Source organism: Mus caroli, unplaced genomic scaffold (genome assembly GCF_978045245.1).
Source record: "Mus caroli unplaced genomic scaffold, Mus_caroli_1 scaffold_8, whole genome shotgun sequence".
NCBI lineage: Eukaryota > Metazoa > Chordata > Mammalia > Rodentia > Muridae > Mus > Mus caroli.
Window position 1 is genome coordinate 31,223,696 of NW_028227263.1, and position 21,024 is coordinate 31,244,719.

General features: G+C 43.8%; 1 protein-coding gene across 1 annotated transcript; it reads right to left on the bottom strand.

Moving 5' to 3' along the window:
- Nucleotides 1-376: 376 nt before the first annotated feature.
- Nucleotides 377-4,713, bottom strand: LOC110299402 (calcitonin gene-related peptide 2). The gene is made up of 5 exons (XM_021169086.3): nt 4,615-4,713; nt 3,485-3,580; nt 3,101-3,241; nt 1,203-1,395; nt 377-456 (listed from the first exon to the last, which is right to left on the bottom strand). Exons 2-4 carry the CDS (start codon nt 3,571-3,573, stop codon nt 1,227-1,229), a joined length of 399 nt encoding a protein of 132 aa, XP_021024745.1. The 5' UTR covers nt 3,574-3,580; nt 4,615-4,713; the 3' UTR covers nt 377-456; nt 1,203-1,226.
- Nucleotides 4,714-21,024: the final 16,311 nt, after the last annotated feature.

Consider the following 21,024-nt stretch of genomic DNA (forward strand, 5'->3'; position numbering starts at 1 on the left):
TATCCAAAATATGTTTTAATCTTGATGAAGTTCACAAATGGTACAATTTTGACATTTCCTTAAATAAATTTGCAATCATGTTCTGAGACATCAAGGCACAGCATCTCCTCTACCACAGGTCCCCAGTGGCTACAAGAGGCAGTGATTTCACATCTCCCTAAGGTTCAACAAAGCTGCTACCATTGGCTGGATGGCTCTTGGAGAACCTATTTGGTTTGCTGCAAAGGATGCCAGTGGGAGACACCATCATATTTGACTGGCCACAGACTCAGTATAAAAATAATGCAAACAAACACAGAATTAACTCATTTATACTTGGTTTCATTCCTCTCAAGTAACAATGGTGGTTTCCCTCATTCTCTATCAGGATGCAAGCATACACATTGTCCTTGAGGCCTTCACATCGGGTTGTTTAATACAAAATTAATAGGCATGGTGAGTTCAACTTTATGTAACCTGAGATAAAGAGAAACAAAAAAGGGAAAGGAAGAAAAGGCAAAAGGAGAGGAAAGAAGAGAGGGAAGGAATGAAAATAAGGGAAAGAGGAAGGACACAGACACGTGAGTAGCCATGAACATCCCTAACAGTGCTGACTTACACAAATGGCTCCTCCACTAAGCTGCGTCCATGGATTCTGAATACGGGGCATGAGGAGGCTTGTGACACTGTCCCTATTAGTACGGGAAGTGGCGCTAGGTGTTTTGGAGACCCTGCAATGCAATCTCAGCACTTGGAAGTTGGGGCAGGAGGATCAGGAATTCAAAGCTAGCTCTATGTGCTGAGAAGGAAGCCAGCCTGGACTACTTGAGACTGTCTCAGAAGCAGAAAAGATAATAAAGATCTTGGTAGTGAGTTGCTTATAGCCCTGCGATCTGAGCTGGGGAACTCCAACCAAGAGTAGAGCCCTGTCGAAGCTGGGCCCATGTGTGAGGTGTGGCACTAGGTAAGATTTGCAGGTCCTTCCCTGTCCAAATCCAGGCAGCATTTTTCTCTCTTCTCAACAACAAGGCACTGCTTCTATGCAGTCTCTCCTGCCTTTATGATTTCATTTTCAAACTCAGTTTGAGAAGGAACTTACTACCTCAGGAAGAGAACTAGTATTAAATATATAGGACCCCAAGGTCCTACAACAGTTGGTGGGCTTCATAATGTGGATCTTAGCTCCCCAGTCCTTCCTCTCCCAATCCTGAGTACAAAATCACCTTCTTCCTGGAGCTGCTAGTTATTCAGGCCTGCAGGTCCCTGCGGCGGCGGCGGCGGCGGCCGAAGGCTTCAGAGCCCACATCGGTGGGCACAAAGTTGTCCTTCAGCACACCTCCTGATCTGCTCAGCAAGTCTGCCAGCCGATGGGTCACACAGGTGGCAGTGTTGCAGGATCTCTTCTGGGAAGTGACACTGATATTCAGGATGAAAGAAGAAAAGTCTTGTCAGTGCGATCTGGGGAGTTCCTACCCCCTGGGAACTGCAGTCCTCCAACATGCCACTTAACCATAAGTGTTTCTCCTAAGTGCATTTATCGAAGCTGTTCAGGGAAATGACCTGAGAGTCTTTGCCAGAAACTCTTTCTCAAACCATCACCAAATAGAAAAAAAAAAAAAAAAAAAAAAACCAAAAACCCTTTTACCTTGCTGAAGCTAAGAACAGCATTTGTAGCATCAGCTCAGAAGTGCTTATCTGATCCTTAGCATGCTTGACGCCATTGCTGTGTCACAGAGATGGCCCATCAAGTCCTACGCCTAGCTCCCCTGAAATTAAGGCTCTTTCCTAGGCCCTGGCCATCCATAAGCTTCAGAGGTCGACCAGAGCAATGATCACTGCAACTCTCCCGATTCCTCTAGGAAAATGAGTGAGATGTAAGGAATGTTCTCATTCCAGTCTTCAGGAGCAGGTAATGAACTGCTATCTAAAGGCTCCAGAAGGCTCCCTCCCTGCCTCTGACTTTGGTTCTTGCCCTTTCCACTCTGAGTCACTGATTCTCCGACACACTAAAGCTGATGTTGCCAGCTTGCAGAGGAATGCACATGCAATATATATATTTTTTAAAAGGACCAAGAGAGGAAACCAGGAAGGACTCAGAAGGCTCCAGCAGCATCCTGGATACTTCAAACCAAAAGCAATGGACCTTCTGCAAGCAGTCTGCTGTGTTCTTGTCTTGTCATGGTGTTTCAGACCTGGAGTCCATACCAGAGATGGCAGGAACGTTGTTCAGATCCTGTTGCTCAGATCCTGCACCTACGTGCCCAGAACCCTATTTAGATCCCATGCCACTTAGATCTGGGACTGTACAGACTGCAGGCAGGGAAGACATGTCAAGCAGCACTAAACGCCAGGGGCTAATCTTCCGGCAGTCAGCAGGTTAAACTAGGCAGGGGTACTAGAAGTTGGGGCAGGAGATGGTAGAGGTAGAGTTCTCACAAATTCCACTGGGGAAGGCTCAGAGTTGCAGTAAGCCAGGACAGTGTGGAGAAGGGCAAAGAAAAGTGGTGACTCTTTCTGGCATTCCATGTGCTGTTTGTCTTTCATGCTGCCAGGGGTTGGGGGGGAGGGGAGCAAGGGAGTGTAAGTCAACATATTGCTTTTCTTTGGAACCAGGCCAGAGTTGGTCTCTTTCAGGGCTAGGAGCACATGGGCAGCTGACCCTGTAACAATGTGTACACATCTATGAATGCCCCGACCTACCTCAGACTCTGTGCTACCTGTCCCAGACCCCTTCTACCCCAACAACTTTTCCTTGTAAGTGTGGAATGAAGGCTCCTTGACAGTTGAAAGAGCAACAAATGTTCGAAGCTGTTAAAGCTTCCTGAAATTCTAGTCCATCCTCTGGCACCACACTTACCAGTCCTACCTCAGCAGGTTCAACGATGTTTCCCCATCAGTGCAATCCAAATCCCTGCTACATCTCCTCATTTCTTTTCCCAAGAGTTTTCAGGAGAAACAACATTGTAATGTGTCTAACAACTATGAGCCCCCTCTGGTGGTACTGGAAGCTCTGTGGGAGGCTGGGACTCACGTTTAGTTCCTTAGACTGCTGGCCAGTGTCTGTCGACCTCTCTGGAATAAGTCCTCCTACATGTGGGGGTCAGATGAGGAGGAGACTTACCGGGAGCCCTCAGTCTCTTGCTCCTCCTGTTCCAGCTTCCTGGCCTTCATCTGCTCATAGTCCTGCATCAGTGCAGCAAGCAAGAGATGTTTTTCCTGGTCCCTGAGGGTGCCCAGGTCTAGGCTGCTCTCCAAAGCGGACCTGTGGAGGTAGCAAAGCCAGTGCAGGTTCTGATTCCCTGCCTACCTCCTCCCCAAATAAGAAACCAAGCTTCCTAGCCCTTGCTTCTTCCCTAGGGGCGTAGTTGTCTGGTCATTAGGCCAGTTCCCACATGAGGGCGCTGAATTACCAATAACCAAGTAGGGCTACAGCGCCACAGAGTTGACACAGCCCAGGGGCAGCAGGAGGAGAGCCAGACTGCACTTCTGATTCAGGTTAATTTACCTGAAAGGGGCAGCCTGAAGGCTGCTGGCCAGGCACAGGACCCATATGCTGCTGAGAGCCAGAAACGGAAAGAACTTCCAAAAGTCCATGATGTCTCTGTAAGAAGAGAAAAGTGGTCCAATTGTTCAGGACTATAGACCCAGGTTCTATTTCTCCTACCACACTGCAGCTCTCAAAACATGCAGTAGATGCAGTGTGGTGAGTGGCTTGATAGAGCAGTGGGGGAGAGTAGATGTGGTTTGCAGTTTCTGCTCGGTTTAAGAACAAGGAGGAGCTACCGGCACTCATTTGCCCCCAGCTTGCAGGAGAACACACATGCCGTGCCCCTTTGGCTCTCATCTGTGAAGAAACCAAAAACCACCCAGAGATCCCTGCGCCTTGCTGTCCCGCTGCTAAGGATTTCTAACAGGTTGAAATTATTATAATCACCCTTTCTGAGCGGTTGCCCTGGGGAAGAAAGTTAACTTGGAACTAATCTCCGTCTCTCCATCTGCAGAGTTGGGAGATTTTTTTTAAAAGTCCCCGTTAAACTATCTCAGAACCGCAGAGGAGCAGTTTAGGAGCTGGTCCCGGACTCCTCCTCCCCGCAGCGCAGCGAGACCCACCTGCTTGCTGATAAGCCCAGGAGGCTAAAGGCTGGAAACATCTGAGAGAAAAGATCGGTGCTCCCCAATCCCGAATCCAAGGAACTCCCGACCTAAAACTGGTTAGGATGTGGCAAGACCACCTTCCCTCAAGGAGGGGGCCACAGACGTGACTAGATAGGGTCGCCCAGCTTCCAGTGCTGCTGAGTAGTCGTAAAGGTCCCACTTACTTTAGTTAAAAGAAAATGTCAGGACTGTACTTTCTGACAATGGCTGCAGGAAGGCGAAAATGGATGTGGAATGATAAGGAACCAGGACAGCAAAGGGATCCAAGTAGAGTGGGGTGTGGTGGCTTGCGCCTGTAATCCGCATCCTTAGGATGCTGAGAAAGGAGAATCTTAGCGTTTGAGACGAACCAACCTGAGCTATATAGTGAGTGCCAGGCCAACTTGGACTACAGTATGAAATACTGCATCAAAAAGAGCAACCAAACGGAAACAAACTAAAGGAAAGAGAGCTGTAGGCGTTGAGAAGTTAGTTTCTCACCTGCTAGCCCCTGTTGGAGTGAAGTGTCCACTGCAGAAGAGCACACACACAGCTGTAGGCGTCTTGTCCCCAGAGCCGTGGTCTCTTATTCTCTGATCTTGAGGGTGTGGGGGGGTCCGCAGTAGCTCTCTCCACCAATCAGAGCTCTGACCCTCTGACCGAGCTTCCATAACGTCATAGCTGGAGCTACTTACACTTCTGCAGGAGGGAGGCAGCAGTCCACTCCCTGTCTTTGAGATCATTGCTGAGGAACCGGGTAGGAGTGGGAGTGGGGGTGGGGTAAGGATACAGAGAGGGTGAATTCGTCCAGAATGTGAGCAATCCTGAGTTTGACATCACGACCTCTTTAATACCTGAACTCCAGCCTACAACCTTTTGCCGCCCACTCCAATGGGGACCTGAACCTCATAGCTGGACTCCCACGCAGGCTGAATAGCACTCCCAGACTCTAAAAGGACTTCAGTAGATACATCCACGATGATGACTGCCGCAGGAAGGAGCGGGTCCTAGGATACATTAGGGTGCTTCTGTCATACCTGTCCCAAATGGGCACTCCAGCAGTGAGTGCTTCCCATCACTCACCTAAAAAGGATAGAAACTAGAGAGTATTATGGAGCAGCAGGCTAACAGACTGCACAGGGAACTGGGCTTTCTCCTCCTATACCAGACCTTCCAAATCCTGCGCTATGGTCCCGCCCCCCCCCCCCCCCCGCCCCCATTCAAATCCCCAGACCTCACACTGCTGCAGCAGTGTAGATTAAAGCACTTCCCTGCATCCCTGGTAGGTTTGCCTAGCAGGAGGCTGGCGCTCAGATGACAGTTCCCTTCCCCTCCCCTGCATCTCCACCACCCCACTCTGCAGAGCTTGAGAGCTGAGCCAGGGTTCTGCACACACCACCTGAGCAAACCAGGGGCCAGCAGGGAACTTTCACACTCACTCAGCTGCTGGTTAAGCATCCATAGGTTCAAGCATCTGACAGCTGGCAGGTTGCCTTTGGCATTAACACACCCTGTCACTGAGGAATACTCCGGTTCACTTGCCTTCAGCAGAAGACTGTGTGCACGCACTAACCCAAATCAGTTGAGCTCTGGCCAAAGATAATCTCACATTTCTGCTTTCAGAATCAGGCATGAGTTATGTGCACTGGGATAGGCACATCACCACTCTGCCCCAACCATGGGCATCATAAATGCACACCCAACAAAAAGAACTAAGTATTTCCTGTTTCCCACATTGCCCATTCGTCCTGTTCCCAGGTGTGTGGAGAAGATACACCGGTGCTTAGCTACTAGAAAGTGAACTGACATCATTCCCAAGGCTTCAGGCTTTCCCTCTCCGCTGCTTGATTGCAGCACAAGGACTCTCCAAGAGTCCCAGCTTGCTGGAGGTTCCAGTAATGTGTTGGAAAGACTATACCTGTGGCTTGGGAGATCCACACCTGGCCCTCAGTTTCTGAGAATCAGAAAGGAACTCAGTGTGTTTGCTCAGGTCCTCTGAATCAGTTTTCTGATTCAGGTCCTAGTTGTTGGAGCAAGGGCAGATGACACCACCCTCCCCAATTAAAAAACCCCAACTGGGAAACTCCCGCTGGCCTCCAGCCCTCAATGTGGTGAGGAGGATGGGAGGCAGTTTCCCCAGGAACCTAGATGTAGATCAAAGTTGCCTCCAGCAGAGGCATAGGATGACTTTGTAATGATTTTCATTTATTTATTTATTTATTTATTTATTTATTTATTTATTTATTTATTTATTTTGGTAATTGGTAGGGCACCCAACCAATGCTCTCTAGAGGAATTTCTTCATGAAAACAAGGTCCTTCTCCATCTATACTGTGAGTTCACTTCTGGATGGAAGGAAAATCATGGGAATGACCTTTTTTGGTTTGAGGGCCTTCTCTACAAAAGTCGTACAAATAATAGGGTGACATCTGTGTCTCTCTTCTGGATTTGGGACCTGAAAGTGGCTGTAGAATATAAAGGTGAATCTGTGAGGTGAAAAGTACCCGAATCCCCATACTTCTGTCACTGTCATTGGGGTCTGGCAAAGCTGTGGTGTAGTAATTGCAAGCATCATTTTCCATGGGCACTCTGACATCATTAAAGGGAGAGAGTAGATGAAGATAGCCCCACTCCCAGCTTTCCAGTCTGACCCAGCCATCAGTAACATGCATGAGGAAGCAAGAAGTAAGAAGAGGAATATAGGAGGAATCTTGATACGGTCTGCTGAGAAAACCTCAGAATATTTATTTATTTGGGAGAACACAGAACCTTGAGAGTAGACCCTGGAAGAAGATATATATATATCCAAAGATAAGATCTGCAACACCAGAACTTTTCAGAAGTCTTAAGATAGCCAGAGGGCAGCCAGGAGCACAGTCCCCAGCTATGCATGTGTTCAACACACAGCCTGGTGCTGACTGACTAGGATAGAATATGCAGTAGTTTCTGTAAAGACACCCAGCATCCCTGACCAACAAAAATAATTACAGCCAGTTCAGCAAGTTGGTTATCTTTTTAGGAGCCCCACAGGACCAGTTATTTTACCTCTCTGTATACCTAGAATTATTTGACCTGTTTTGTTTTTGTTTTTATTTTTTTTAATTCCTTACTCCCTTGCCCCATGAATGGTGCATAGTATATACAGAACAAACTGGTGAAGTTAGAAAGAGTGATAATAGTGAACCAACGAACACTTCCAGAGGCCCTAGAATCAGACAACGAATTTACAGCCAAAGTAAGGAGGGTTGTAGACCCCATTTAGAGCCCTTAGGTGAAAGCACACATTGCTGATCCAAAGATATACACATTTCATTTAATCAGAGGAATGGGTGTATTGGTGGAACTTTCTGGAACCAAGTGCCAGAGAAAGTACTAAAGACTTCTCAGGAGAGTCCATCAGCTGGAAAAGCAAAACAAGGTACTTTCTCTCAACCCAGCTTAGAATCATATTAGTGAATGAAGACAAGAAGGTAATTTGCTTTCTAAATGGAGGAAATTGCATCTTGTTTTCCCTGGAACTGGCCTGAGCTTCAAGCTGTCTTCCACCAACTTAACTAGCATAAAGAATGCTTTCCTAGGAACTTATCTGGTTTTTAAATTTTTTCTTTGATATTTTGATGCTCAGCTTAAATATTTTGCACACCATTAATTGTAAACTTTGGGAAGGTCTGTCTTGAATTTTTAGATAAATACAAATTTGGGCTGTCTGGCTTTGGAAGTTTTGGAAATGTAATTGTGATGGTTAGTCTCTAATGTCAACTTGATGGGATTTAGAGTCACCATGAAATCAAAAATGCCTGGACATATCTGTGAGAGGTTTGTCTAGATTAGAGTAATCGAAGGCGGGAAGCCACGTCAAATGTGGGTTGCACCATTTCAGGCGTAGTCCCCAGCCCTCAAATGAGGCAGAAAGCAAGCACAACATGGGTATGTGCATTTCTCTCAGCTATCTGACTGTGTGCAATGTGACCAGCTGACTCAGGCTCCTGCAGCCATGCCTACCTTGCATGAAGTAGAACTCCCATTAAACTGCAAGCCACAACAAACCTCCTCTCTACGCTGCTTTTCGTCATAGCAACAAGAACAACTAGTATGTTAACTAACTACTTTCTAAAAAAAAATTCCTAGAATGAATATTCCATATCAGGTTTCCTTCAATCAGTGTACATTTGTTGAGAACCTATAATGTGCAGGGCATTGTCTTAGATACAGGATCTCATAGGAATACAAGAAAAACTCCTGTCCTGCCAGCCTAGTACGACAGTGATGGACTTAACACAGCTCTGTATATACCCTATTCCCCAAATAAAAACATTCCTACCCCAATCATATGCTCTCATTATAATAATTTCTGTGTCAACATGTATTTGAGATATGCATTACTGACACCATAAAAATACTACCCTTGCTTAGCCAGACAGTGCAGTCTGGTTGCACCAGCTTGGCCAGTCCCTCTTTCCATTTGCCTGGTTCTTTCTCTGCCTTGTTTATTCTTTTTCCTGGGATCCTGTCTGCCTCTCATCACTTTACTCCTCCATGCTGATCAAGCTTATTCATTACTATGGATTACCAGTAGCTCTTTGGGAAGAATTCTAGATCATAAATCATTTTCACTGCACATTTCAAAAACATTATCTACTATCCTCTAGTCCCACTCTGCTTCCAGGGCAGCCTTCTATTACTCTTACAGGATCTTAGACCTCCATCCTCTCCTCGCCAGGGTTCTAATGTGTTATCATGATGTGTCTTGGTGAGGTCCATCCTCGTTGTTTTTCTGAATACTCAGGGGATACTTGTAATCTATCTGAAGCTCCTGACTTTCAGTGGTTCCATGGGGCATTTTCTTTAATAATTCTCTCTCTCTCTCTCTCTCTCTCTCTCTCTCTCTCTCTGTGTGTGTGTGTGTGTGTGTGTGTGTGTGTGTGTGTGTGTGTGTGTGTCTTCTGTCTGTCTGTCTGTCTGTCTGCCTGCCTGCCTGCCTGCCTGCCTGCCTGTCTCTCCCAACTTTGGAGGAGCTCTCTCTCTCTCTCTCTCTCTCTCTCTCTCTCTCTCTCTCTCTCTCTCTCTCTGTGTGTGTGTGTGTGTGTGTCTTCTGTCTGTCTGTCTGTCTGTCTGCCTGCCTGCCTGTCTCTCCCAACTTTGGAGGAGGTTTCTGGTGTTTCCGTGTACACTTTTTAAACTCTTTTAATCATAGTTTTAATTTTCGAGCGCCTTAATTTATCTTTTTACAGGCTTAAACAAACAGATCCAGTGTATCCTAGATCTCTGAAAATAGGTTGTTGTTTTTCCTTGTTATGTTAATCTTTGCCTCTCTAGTCTTTCTTCTCTGCAGATTCCTCTTCTCTGTGTAAGAGGGAGCGATGAAGTCCTAAGCTGTGAGCGCAGGAGAGTTTTGTAACAAATGCCTGGGCATATCTGTGAGGTTTTTTTTTTTTTCTAGATGAGGATAATTGAAGAGGGAAAGATACCTCTCAGGGTCTACTTCAGTTTAGAGTTACCAGATAGTGACTTTAACATGTTACTGGGTAAAATCTTAAACTACCAGTTGTTGAAAGTTGGGTTTCTTTATTGTTGTTTAAGAGGAGTCCTCTAATCTCTTGTGTGGAGCAGCAGGGTGGAGGTCAGAGTGGAGAGTAAGTTGCAAAGTAAGGGAAAGGGAGTTGGGCGTCTTTTATTTGTGATGGTGATCACCCAGTCATTTCTAAGACCCAGGACCCAGGACAAGTGAGAAAACCTAGAGTCTCTGTGTGCACCCTAAACGCCATTACCCACACCTCCATTCCATCCCTAGGGTTTGAAATTACTCTACTCTCAGCCCATAACTGCATAATTGTAACTGCAATTAGTCCCAGTCCATTGTGTAAATGCCACCAGAAGAAGCCACTGCTCCCAGCCCCCAGCTCCTCTAAGGTGCTTGCTTCCTCATGTCTTTCCTCACTGCACAGGATTTATAGCAAGAACAGGCATCTTTACATTGTTTTCTCGTTTGCCAAACCAGGTAAAAGGACTAGCCTACTGGCAGGAGGGCCATTCTTCCCAGAGCCTTCCAACCCCCCCCCTCCCACCACCACCCCCCCCGCCCCCCCCCCCGTACACTCTGTGCACTCGCCTTCAGCAGACCCTTCCAATCCCTGCGCACTCTACTTCAGCTGATTCCTACTCTTCATCACGAGCCTCTCCCACAAGCCCAGAGAAATAAAGATGTCACCATCAAGCTAACAGAGTTCCCTTCTGGAGAATATTTTTAGATTTCTCTGTGTCTGCCAGAGAATGAGCAAAGAATGGTGGCCCAGACCCAGGCTGGATTTTCTGAGAGGTGGACAGCTTCAAGTGAGTGATGTCAGAAATTACTCAGGTTAGTTCCTCTGAGATTATTAAAATCTTTTTTTTTTTTTTTTTTTTTTTTGGCTCAGACTCATAAGGACCCAAAGTGACTTCTCCCTCTCTCAGTCTGGTCTGACAGCACCATTTCACAACACAGGGTAGAAATACAGGTCCTCAAACTTCCTTGACATGCTAATCACAGTAAAATCGTCCATGCCCTCAGATACTGGTTGTTTCTGTCAAGGTAAATTTCCAGTGTTGCTGAGTCACACTTTAAATGGAGGAACACTTTGTAAAGACTTTGTGGATGGGCACTTTCTTCTGGATGATTGCCAGGCACCACAAAAGGAATGGTCCTCACGGAGTGCTAGGTCCTGACCCCAGTGAACAAGTCTGCTCACCCCAACACAGCTGACTGCCCTGCTGTAGAACACCCCCATCACTACTGGCTATCACCCCATCACAGAATCTCAAAGTGGTGTTTCTGAGTCTTAACAGTTTGTTCTAGTCACTGTCAGGATATCTGACTCTAACCCCAGTTCCAGTCTAGCTAATGTTTTACCTACTGACTCAATGTCAGCCAGAGAATCATAGAATTCTGTTCAGAAGAAGTGATTAAAGCAAGTCAAAAGTGAGGAGAGATGAGAAGCTCCTGAGAGTCTCTGTAATGACTCTACAGTGCTCTAGTGTATTAGCTCGAGCCACTCCACTGCCACATTCTTATCTCCTCTACTTCTCCTCTGTGAGCTATATAGGAGCTGTGAAGAAGACTTTTAAATAAGTAACCACTTCAACTACTTCTTTAAGTGTTTCTGTGATGTTAATGTAAGACACTAGTAGTTAGGCTTTCTAGTAGGCAGTCAGACAGACAGAGCGGCTGTGACTTGATAAACCTCCAAGGTGGCTTGCTTCTTCCTCACCCTCCCCACTTCAGACAACAGCCTGGCAGCTAAATCAACAACCTGGTGGGCTCCTTCCTCCTCCTTCCTCCTCCTCCTCCTCCACCTCCTCCTTTTCTTCCTCTTCCTCTTCTACAAGTAGGTCTCTGACTGATGGATAGAAACAAATTCAATACCTGACAGGACATGCCCACAAAACACTTGTGGGCCAATCAGTCATCCTATCTTTCTTCAAACTCACCATTCCTAAATTAAGGGAAGAAGATACTTCAAAGACTTAAAAATCCCGAGCCCTGTAGAAGAGACTGAATTTCAGCTCGCACATCCCCCCCTCTGTTCCTTAGAGGGTCTTTGTTCTGTGCCTACTCTATATGTGTTTCTTCACCACCTTAAAAGCCTTTCTTTCTTCAATGGCTGACTCCATCTGCTCCTGTCTTCTGTGTTTAAGATTTCTCTTCTGCTACCTACTGAGCTCAAGATTCTTCCTGCCTTTTAATTCTTTAACTGGAAGAGAAAATGAACCCAATCAAGAGCCCTAGATAGTAACAAAGGTATTAGTCGAACTACGAGCAAAAGATCACCTTTTATAACTGCTACCAATAGAACTTTCTTCAGCTAGAAAAGTGTTCTGTATCCAATCCAGTAGCCACCAGTCACATGTCACTCTTTAGCACATTGCTAGTATAGTTGAGGGGCTAAATATTTTTATTTTTTATGGTGTTAATGAAGCTAAAAGTAAGTAGTGGCATGTAGATGGTGGCTAGCTTAATGGGCAGCATAATTCTTTCTACTGAATAGAGTTAAATACTCAGATGACAAGGTGAGACTACCTAGTAGTCAAAATCTGCCTCCCATATTTATTAGCAAGTAGCCACAGGCAAATCATTAAAACTTTCTGTAATTCCTGGTCTTCCTTTATAAAACAGGGATAATAATATTGCCTATTTTATAAGGCTGATATTGGAATCAAGTAAGGTATAAAGTGCTTACAATAGTGTATAGAAAACAGCAAGTACTGCATAAATGCTAATCATTGTCTTGCTTTGCATTTATCCGGAAGCAAGTCATGAGACAAGGATTTAAAGATAAACCATTTGCATGGAAGTTGCACCAGTAAGGGTAAAAGGAAGTGAGGAAAGAAAGGAAGACAGGCATTACAGAGAAGTAATGAACAGATTACTGCTACAGGCAATTGGTGCTTAATCCCTGGGACATCCCTTGGGCCACAGTAAAAATCATGTCTCATATTTGCTCCACCCATGCAATACATTATTTATCTACTAATTCCTGCCCCAGCATATTTAACCATCCTACGTGGCCAAACTTCTGTGGCCAGAGAAAATCCCCACCTGTACAGGTAGTTTAGGTGCTTTTAGGGTGAGCCATGATGTAGGTGGCAATAGTAAACACTGGCAGAGCACCAAGACAGTCTTCCATAGCTCATAATATCAAACAATGCATTTGCCGTGGCTGACTCACCCTACAAATAGGAAGGATTAAGTTTCCATCCATAATATACTGTGAAAGATGAGTCATTAGGCTTGTGACAGGCTGCTGTGGTTTCTCCCCAGTGTCAAGGTCTTTCAGTGGCCTCTTAATCCTAGACCCAGTTCCCTTCAGGACCTCTTGGATCAACAAGCAAATTAAGGCCTTCTATTCTCCCACAACAATAAATCAAGCCCACTTAGAGGCTTTTGGTTCCAAGGGAAATAGAAAGGACATACAGTCCAAATACTTAATCAGGGTGGGTATCTGTGATGCTTCAAACAAGAATAGGCCTCATAACTTTATATATTTGACTATGTGATCCCCAGTTAGTGGGGAAGAAGGAAGTGTGTCACTAGGGTTGGACTTTGAGGTTTCAAAAGACTCATGCCACTCCCAGATAGCTCTCTCTGCCTTGTGAATTAAGATGCAAGCTCTTAAGGTACTGCTCCAGTGCCATGTCTGCAGCCTGCTGTCATGTTCCCCATCATGATGATCATGGACACTAACTGTAGCCCCAAACAAACTCTTCTGTAATGTGCTTTGGACATGGTACCTTATCATAGCAGTAAAAAGTATATAAAACAGAATGCTAATCCCAATTTATTGGTATTCATGAACAAATCTATTATTTCTTATTGGATAGACCCTATTTTCTGAAACCTTGCATTTTAAAAGTCTTCCTTTGGCCAAGAAATATAGTTATAATGGGTTTATTTAATGTGTATCTTCTTCAATGGACTATCTTCTTTTGTGTTAGAATTGAGTTTTTTTTTTCCCTTTGAGTTAAAATTGAGTTTTTACAATTACTGCTAAAAGGTTGTGACACATATATGTGTGGCCTTTCACAATACATTTATAAAACATTGTACTAATCTGGATACTTAGTTGAATATAACAGAATCTTCTAAGCTAATTCAAATAGGACAAGTTTGTGTATAAGATATTGGGTGGAGCTTTGTTCTAATTGTACCATTTTGTCAGAATAGCTGAGAATGGGAAATTTAAAAAGAAGCAAGAATAGCCTTGGAAGCATAAAAGCAAGGCTGGAGAGGTCTATCTTACTGAGTCATCAAATTGCAAAAGGAAGAATAGCAAGAGAACTGATCACTTTGGAAAACCTCTTTTACAAGAAACATAGTCCTGCCAGTAAAGAAAGAGCCCTCATTGGGCCAGCAAGATGGCTCAGCAGATAAAGGCCATCAAGTCTAATAACCTAAGTTAGACTTCTAGGACCCATAGGGTGGAAAGAAAGATCTAATTCTTGTAGGTTGTCCTCGAACCATTACACTCACACCGTGGCACACACATACACACACACACACACACACACACACACACACACACACACACACACACTATAATTCTAATTTTAAAAAAGCCCTCATGGCCTAATTACCTCTTAGTAACTCTATCTTTTAATACCATTTTGAAGACAAGACCTGAATCTTGTATGGGACAAATTCAAACTATGCCAGTTTCCTGGCAGGAATCATGTCTGGATGGTATATAACCATGAATAATGTATTCAGGAGAAACCAAACTCATTATGAAAATGCTGTAGTAAGAAGTCCTCTGGAATCATCTAAAGCAATGTCAGCCCTCAGCCCTCAGTAACTTTGGGGTATGCAGAACCTGTAGCCTCCTGTGATAAAACTGCCACCATCAAGTGCTCACCTCCTCCTCCATGAATGCCTCCGACTGTATGACCCTACATTTTCACCCATGACTCTAGCTGGAATAAAAGAAAAACCCAGGAAAATATGTTTTTACTTTCCTAACCTTCATAAAAAGGCCTATGGGATGCTTTTGGATGTGCATTGAACATGCCACACACTGCTTCATCGGCTGTTTAATAATTATCTTAAGCATACGCTAAAAAGAATTTTTTCTATCCAAATATGTTCCCAACTTCTACATATCTTAGCATAGAACACAACTGATATTTCCCTTTCCTTCCTCTCTGTCTACGCAGAAGACCCTAATAACTCTACTCTTCTCAGTCCTCAAACACATTCCACACTTGATCTTAGCCAAAAGGCCGAGAAGCGATCTCAAACACATTCCAAATCCTTACTTTTTCCTCACCTCTACTTGGGACCCAGACTAAGGCACTGTCTTAGTCACTGTTTTATTACTGTGAAGCGACACTGTGACTATGGCAACTCTTATGAAAGAAAGCAATTAATTGGGAGCTTTCTTAGAGTTTCAGAGATTTAGTCCAACTATCATCATGTTGGGGAGGATGGTGGTATGCAGGCAGATGCTGGACCAGTAGCTGAGCACTACATCCTCATCCGTAGGGGGAGGGGAGGAAGACAGGGCCTGACATGGTTTTTTTAAACCTCTAAGCCCATCCCCCAGTGACTTACTTCCTCCAACAAGGCCACACCTCCTAATCATTCTAATCCTTCTTAAATAGTGCCCCTTCCCGATGACTAAGCATTCAAACATATGAGCCTATGAGGCCAATTTTTATTCAAACCACCACAGCCACCATCACCTTCTGCTTATTCAACCCCATGTGGCTCCTAACTAGTGTCCTGGCTTTGACTAATATCAAAAGGATCGTTAAGAGTACACATTATTTGGAGTCACTTCCATTTTGACAATTTTCTACACAGTTAGGATAAAAATATACTTTCTCATAGCCTTTAAGACCTACATGCTCCAGCTCCTGTCCATCTGTGGAGTCCTTTCATCCCTGTCTCTCTTCATGCATATGAAGAGTCTCTGGCTCTGTGGGTACTTCAACTCATCCACCACATCTTTTCTGTCCCCAGAACCTTTGCACTGGCTCATTGCCCTGGCCCTAAGTTGTTCTCCTTTGCAGTTCTCCCTTTCTATGACATGCATGGCATCACCATGTAGCACCAGCATTCTTTTAGTGTCTGCAATTAATCACTGGTCGATGAAGGTCAGTTGTCAACTTAGAAATCATTGTCAGACACCTAAAAAAGACCTTTACTGAAACTGTAAAAAAAAATTTTCTTCAGTAGCTTCATGAGATCAGAATATTCCTTTCCAGGGTTTACCCATCTTTGGCGTTAACCCCATCGGGTAGTTTGCTCCTTCAGTAGGCTGTATAAACTCCCTTCTTGAGTATCCTTGTCACCCAGAACAGTGTCACAGGCAGGACCAAGGACAGCACACACAAAAAAGCTAGAACCCAGACTCTAAAGTGCAAAGGGTTTGAGCTGAGTCTTGTTTGTTAGGTAATGGCAGACTCTAGCTTGCATATGGACTTCACTAGCATCAGGATAGCCACTCCATAAGAGGATTTCTAAAGGTTACTGCCTTCCATTTAGCTAAAACAAGGGCCATTCTGACTCTTCTATGAGATACAACTTTGTAGAAAAATAAGGATAAAGTAAAGAAGTTTCATACCACAGTATGAGTGATGGCAACATGAGATATCATTGCAGATTGTTTACTCAAACATCCTTGCCACAGCCCCTTGAACTCACTGTACCTGCCCAAACTTAGCCTGTGACTCACAGTACCATGTGGCGAAGTCCGACAGAGGGCACAGCCTTACCCTCACCTTCTTTTTAAAGACCTCTGGTGCTCTCATGTGTTGTTTCATAATTGAGATCCTCAATTAGTCACCTCATCTCTGATCCCTATTTTTCTCTTCCAACTAAACTCAACCTTCAGCCCACACAATGGAATTGGACAAAATGAGGTAACAGTTTTCTGTGTGACTCACTCTGGCAAATTCTGTTCAGAGAGCACTGTGGGGTGAGCAGCCAGAGCCCAGGCAAATGTTTCAGCCATCCAAGAACTGGCAGGCAGCCCAGGAGACACTCACCTGATGATGGACTTGCCGGATGAAACTTAGAGGAAATGGTTCCCAACAGCTGCAGAAAGAATCTCTTGGCTCATGCACAGCAATGCTCTTCTCAATTAAAAACGCTGTCATCATTCATACTGCAACGTGAAATCTTTTTACATTGTGCTCACATTCTACAGACCTCTTACTCTGGATATTAAAGACAGGACCTTTCTGAGCAAGGGCAACATCTCTAAGCTACTGTTCCACCCAGACAGTTTCTATATCTCAAATAGAAGTGGTTTCCAGGCTCTGAAAAGGAAAGCACTAGGAGAGATTTCTATAAAGCTGTTTCTCTTTGGTGAACATTTTGAGGAAAAGTGGTGAGTGGTTGGGAAAGGCTGTGTTTTGGTTATTCCTGAGAGATTCTTCCCCTTATTTCCAGAGAGGTCTTCTCTTAGATGCTGTCAGTTGAGCAGATTGTCAGCCAAGCAGAGGTGTTCAGAGAGGTTTCCAACTAATGTAGTCAGAGGAGAGTTGCCAGAGAAGCAGGGCTCCTTAGATAAGTAAATTGAAGGATATTTTGGGGATAAAAATAAATCCTTTTTGAAAATGAAAGTTGGAGAGTTGCTGTATATACAAATTGCCCTGTTCTGAACAGTTGGCCAGGGCCAACTCTGCAGACCAATGACATAAGCAAAGATGTTCTCAAACATGCTGGTGGGCTTTCTCCTAAAGCATCAGCCTCATCCCATGACCACAGGACTTCCTATATGGTGTTTGTAATCCTTTTTCATAATCCTGGTAGGCTTCCACTAGAACCTCTGGGTTAGGGGGATTTCTGCAGAAGGAAGCTGTGATGTCCATCCTAGTGTCAGAGAGAATATTGCTTCAGATGATGAATTCCCAAAACTATCAGCTGTTAGAAGCACAGGGATCAAGAATCCATAAGGCAAGGATCCACCCAAAACTGAAGCATCTCAAGTAACAGATTACAGAACTGACTAGAGCAACCAAACAAAATGTTGAGGGAATAAGTTTTCCATTCCCAATATGGATGGTTAAATGTAGAATTTTGGAGCTCTGACTTGATAGTAGACTTGAGAAAAAGGCAGCTAGTTTGTCAGTGAAGACAGACATGGAGATTTTGGACTATGTGTTCAGTTATATACAAGAGCCTAGTTCTTAATTATAATTAATTAATTATAATTGTAATTATTGTCAATCAATGGTTTGCAAAGAGAAGTTCTAAAGAGCGAGCCAGTGGTAGCTGAGCTGGCAAGTAGCCAGATGACCATGACAGTTTCAAGACCTGAAGGTGGTAGATGACATTTTTTTTTAAGTGCTACCAGATGTGCATGGATCCTCATAGTAGAGCACTTGCATGGCAGGTACTAGGTCCTACATGGAGTTTCTGCACAAGAAGAGATACATAGAGGAGGAGAGAGGAAGGAGGAAGAAGAGAAGAAAGAGAAGTGATATGCTACCTTTATGAGACAACACTACCATTCCAGATTCACAATTAAAGGCAGGCAAACAGAAGCTGTGAGACAGAGGCTGGAAGACTTTTTATAATCATTAAAGAACTAACCCCTTCCCCCACTAAAAATGCCAAAGACCCTAAGGACTGAAGGGTTCATGGCTAAATTTTAGGTAACTATGCATGCAGTCAAGATGTTGTTTATGTTTTATAAAATTTTGTTCCCAATTCCACCACAAATCTCAACTCTTCTGTTTATCAATAAAGCAGCATTGACCCTGAGCTTGTAAATGTAACATGGAGGTAACATGTGGGACAGGAAGCTCGCAGCATGATATGCTGTTTCCCAGGGAATACAGCTTCTTTGTAATAGAGTAATTTTAATGACACAATAATAACAATGTAAGTCACCATCAAGTACCTAAGCTAAGTGCTAAATATATGTCTATATACCTCTGGATACACCTAAGGTAAGTACTATACATGTGTGATAGTGCATGTATAAACATATTTAGTACATAGTTTACTAAGTATCTTAGCAGGTAGTGAGCATTGTTGTTGTTGTTGTCATTGTTGTCATTGTTGTTGTTTGAGACAGGGTTCTCTGTATAGCAGAGCCCAAGCTGTCCCATTTTTTGCATAGTTATTTTCTAAAAAAAAAAAAAATTTAAGAGACTCTTCTCAAAAGTGTTAATAAACAATACCTGGACGAGAGTGAACTGACAGTTTGTAGTTACTGTATTAATTCTTAGTAATAAGAGGCAAGTCTCACAAACTGATGCTTAATCACCTAAAATACTGAGAGAAATGGATGTGTCAAGGTTAGTAAGTAAGCTTACTCACTTGATTGGTATAATACAGGATTCCCTGGCTTGAAATCAAAGATCCAACAGTTACGTTCAGATTTCCAAAGGTCAGTTAATGGCTATGTCATCCTGCAGAATCTTCTTTTACTTATCGTCACTAGTCCTACTCTTCCCCACAAGCTAAATATACAATGTATCTATTAAGTATTCAGAGCAACAGAGTATCCTTGAGTGTATGACAAAACTAAAAACCTCCAAAAATGCACACAGATCCAAGTGGCCTGCCCTAAGTAAGAAGATGGTTTAAATTCCAGGATAGGACCAAGAATGTAGTATGTGCCATGTCCTTGATAACTAAAATACAGCTAAGATGTGAAAGAGTATTGGTTACTCCAGGAACCTTCTAAAGGCATTTATGTTTACTGTTCCTACCACTTTAGATTCTGCTATGGGGTGTCGGAGAATCCTGATAGACAAAAAAAAAAAAAAAAAAAAAAAAAAAATAGATATCTTGGTTGCTGTGTTTGCAGTTTGGGGGGATCAAGTTCAGAGCCTTGTATATTTGGTAATGAGTAGGTGACAATGTGAACAACAGCATAAATTATGAAATGGTTCTCAGAGCACACAGGAGAGCATGCTATCAGCAAGTTATAGCCACAGCCCCCCAAAGTAGACATGTGGCCTGTAAGAAGGACAACACATTAACTTACAAACAACTAGCTTCAAGCAGGAAAGGGCTATGTCATACGGCGTTATGAGCACATGGGTCAGTTATTTGGATATGGCGTGAATACCACATTTAGAAGGCATTTTTAAGGACCCAGAGAACTCCACAGCTCCTACAAGAAGGATCACTGACCATCAGACAATTTGGTTGGTGTGATGGTTTGTATATCCTTGGACCAGGGAGTGGCACCATCTGAAGGTGTGGCCTTGTTGGAATAGGTGTGACCTGGTTGGAATGGGTGTGTCACTGTGGGTGTGGGTATAAGATCCTCACCCTAGTTGCCTGAAAGTCAGTCTTCCACTAGCAGCCTTTGGATGAAGACATAGAACTCTCAGCTCCTCCTGCACCATGCCTGCCTGGATACTGCCATGCTCCCACCTTGATGATAATGGACTGAACCTCTGAACCTGTAAGCCAGCCCCAATTAAATGTTGTTTTTTTTATAAGACTTGCCTTGGTCATAGTGTCTGTTCACAGCAGTAAAACCCTAACTAATACAGAAGTTGGTACCAGGAGTGGGGTATTGCTGTTATAGGCCTGATCATGCTTTTATTTGAAAGAATGTGGATTTTGGGACTTTGGATTTGGAAAGCAGTGGAATGCTTTAAATGGGGCTTAATGGGTCATCCTAGTAGGAATATGGAAGATTTTGTTGCTGGGAGTGATTTGAACTGTGTTGACCTGGCCCAAGAGATTTCAAAGGAGAAGAATTTCAGAATGTGGCATAAGGACTGGTTTTGTGGTATTTTGGTGAAGAATGTGGCTACTTTTTGCCCTTGTCTGAAAAGTTTGCCTGAGGCTAAGGTGAAGAGACTTGGATTAATTGCATTGACAAAAGAAGTTTCAAAAAAGCCCAGCAGAGACTTTGTTCTCTGGTTAAGTCTTATGAAGAAAAGTTTGAACAAGCATAGCAAGCTTAGAAAGGAAAAATATAAAATATATGAGTATTAAAGGAGTACCAGGAAGTGAATGGAGCAAAATCTTGTGTTCTAGGAGATAAAGATTAAGGGAGTGGGACCTTGGGGCAAGATCCTACCCAGCTAAATTAGATCCAGGCATGGTGGTACACACCTTTAATCCCATGAGACAAGCATGCTGATCTCTACATTCAAGCTCAATCTACAGAGCAAGAACCAGGATAGCCAAGCTTAGGCAGTGAAGGATTTAGAAAACATAAAGCTAGTGATAATGTAATAATACAAGGGGATCATGTTCTAGTTCCTGTAAGCAGCAGAACTCGGCAGCTTCAGCCATGTGCCTCTGGCTCTAGAGTTAAGAATGGAAGGAACTACTGGGAAAATTGATGCTGGTTAGCTGGAGCTAAGGAATTAGCGGTGATTAAGAAGAGACCAGCATCGTTGAGGTGAAATCTTCTGGAAATTGTTTTCTGGGAGCACAAAGAAGCTGTGTTCCAGAGA

Excerpts from the sequence above, each read along its gene's own strand:
- LOC110299402 (XM_021169086.3), bottom strand. The coding sequence starts at position 3,573 with ATGGACTTTTGGAAGTTCTTTCCGTTTCTGGCTCTCAGCAGCATATGG. Across the intron at positions 3,242-3,484 it reads CTTCAGGCTGCCCCTTTCAG|GTCCGCTTTGGAGAGCAGCC; the intron begins GTAAATTAACCT and ends CTACCTCCACAG. Across the intron at positions 1,396-3,100 it reads CAAGAGACTGAGGGCTCCCG|TGTCACTTCCCAGAAGAGAT; the intron begins GTAAGTCTCCTC and ends CCTGAATATCAG.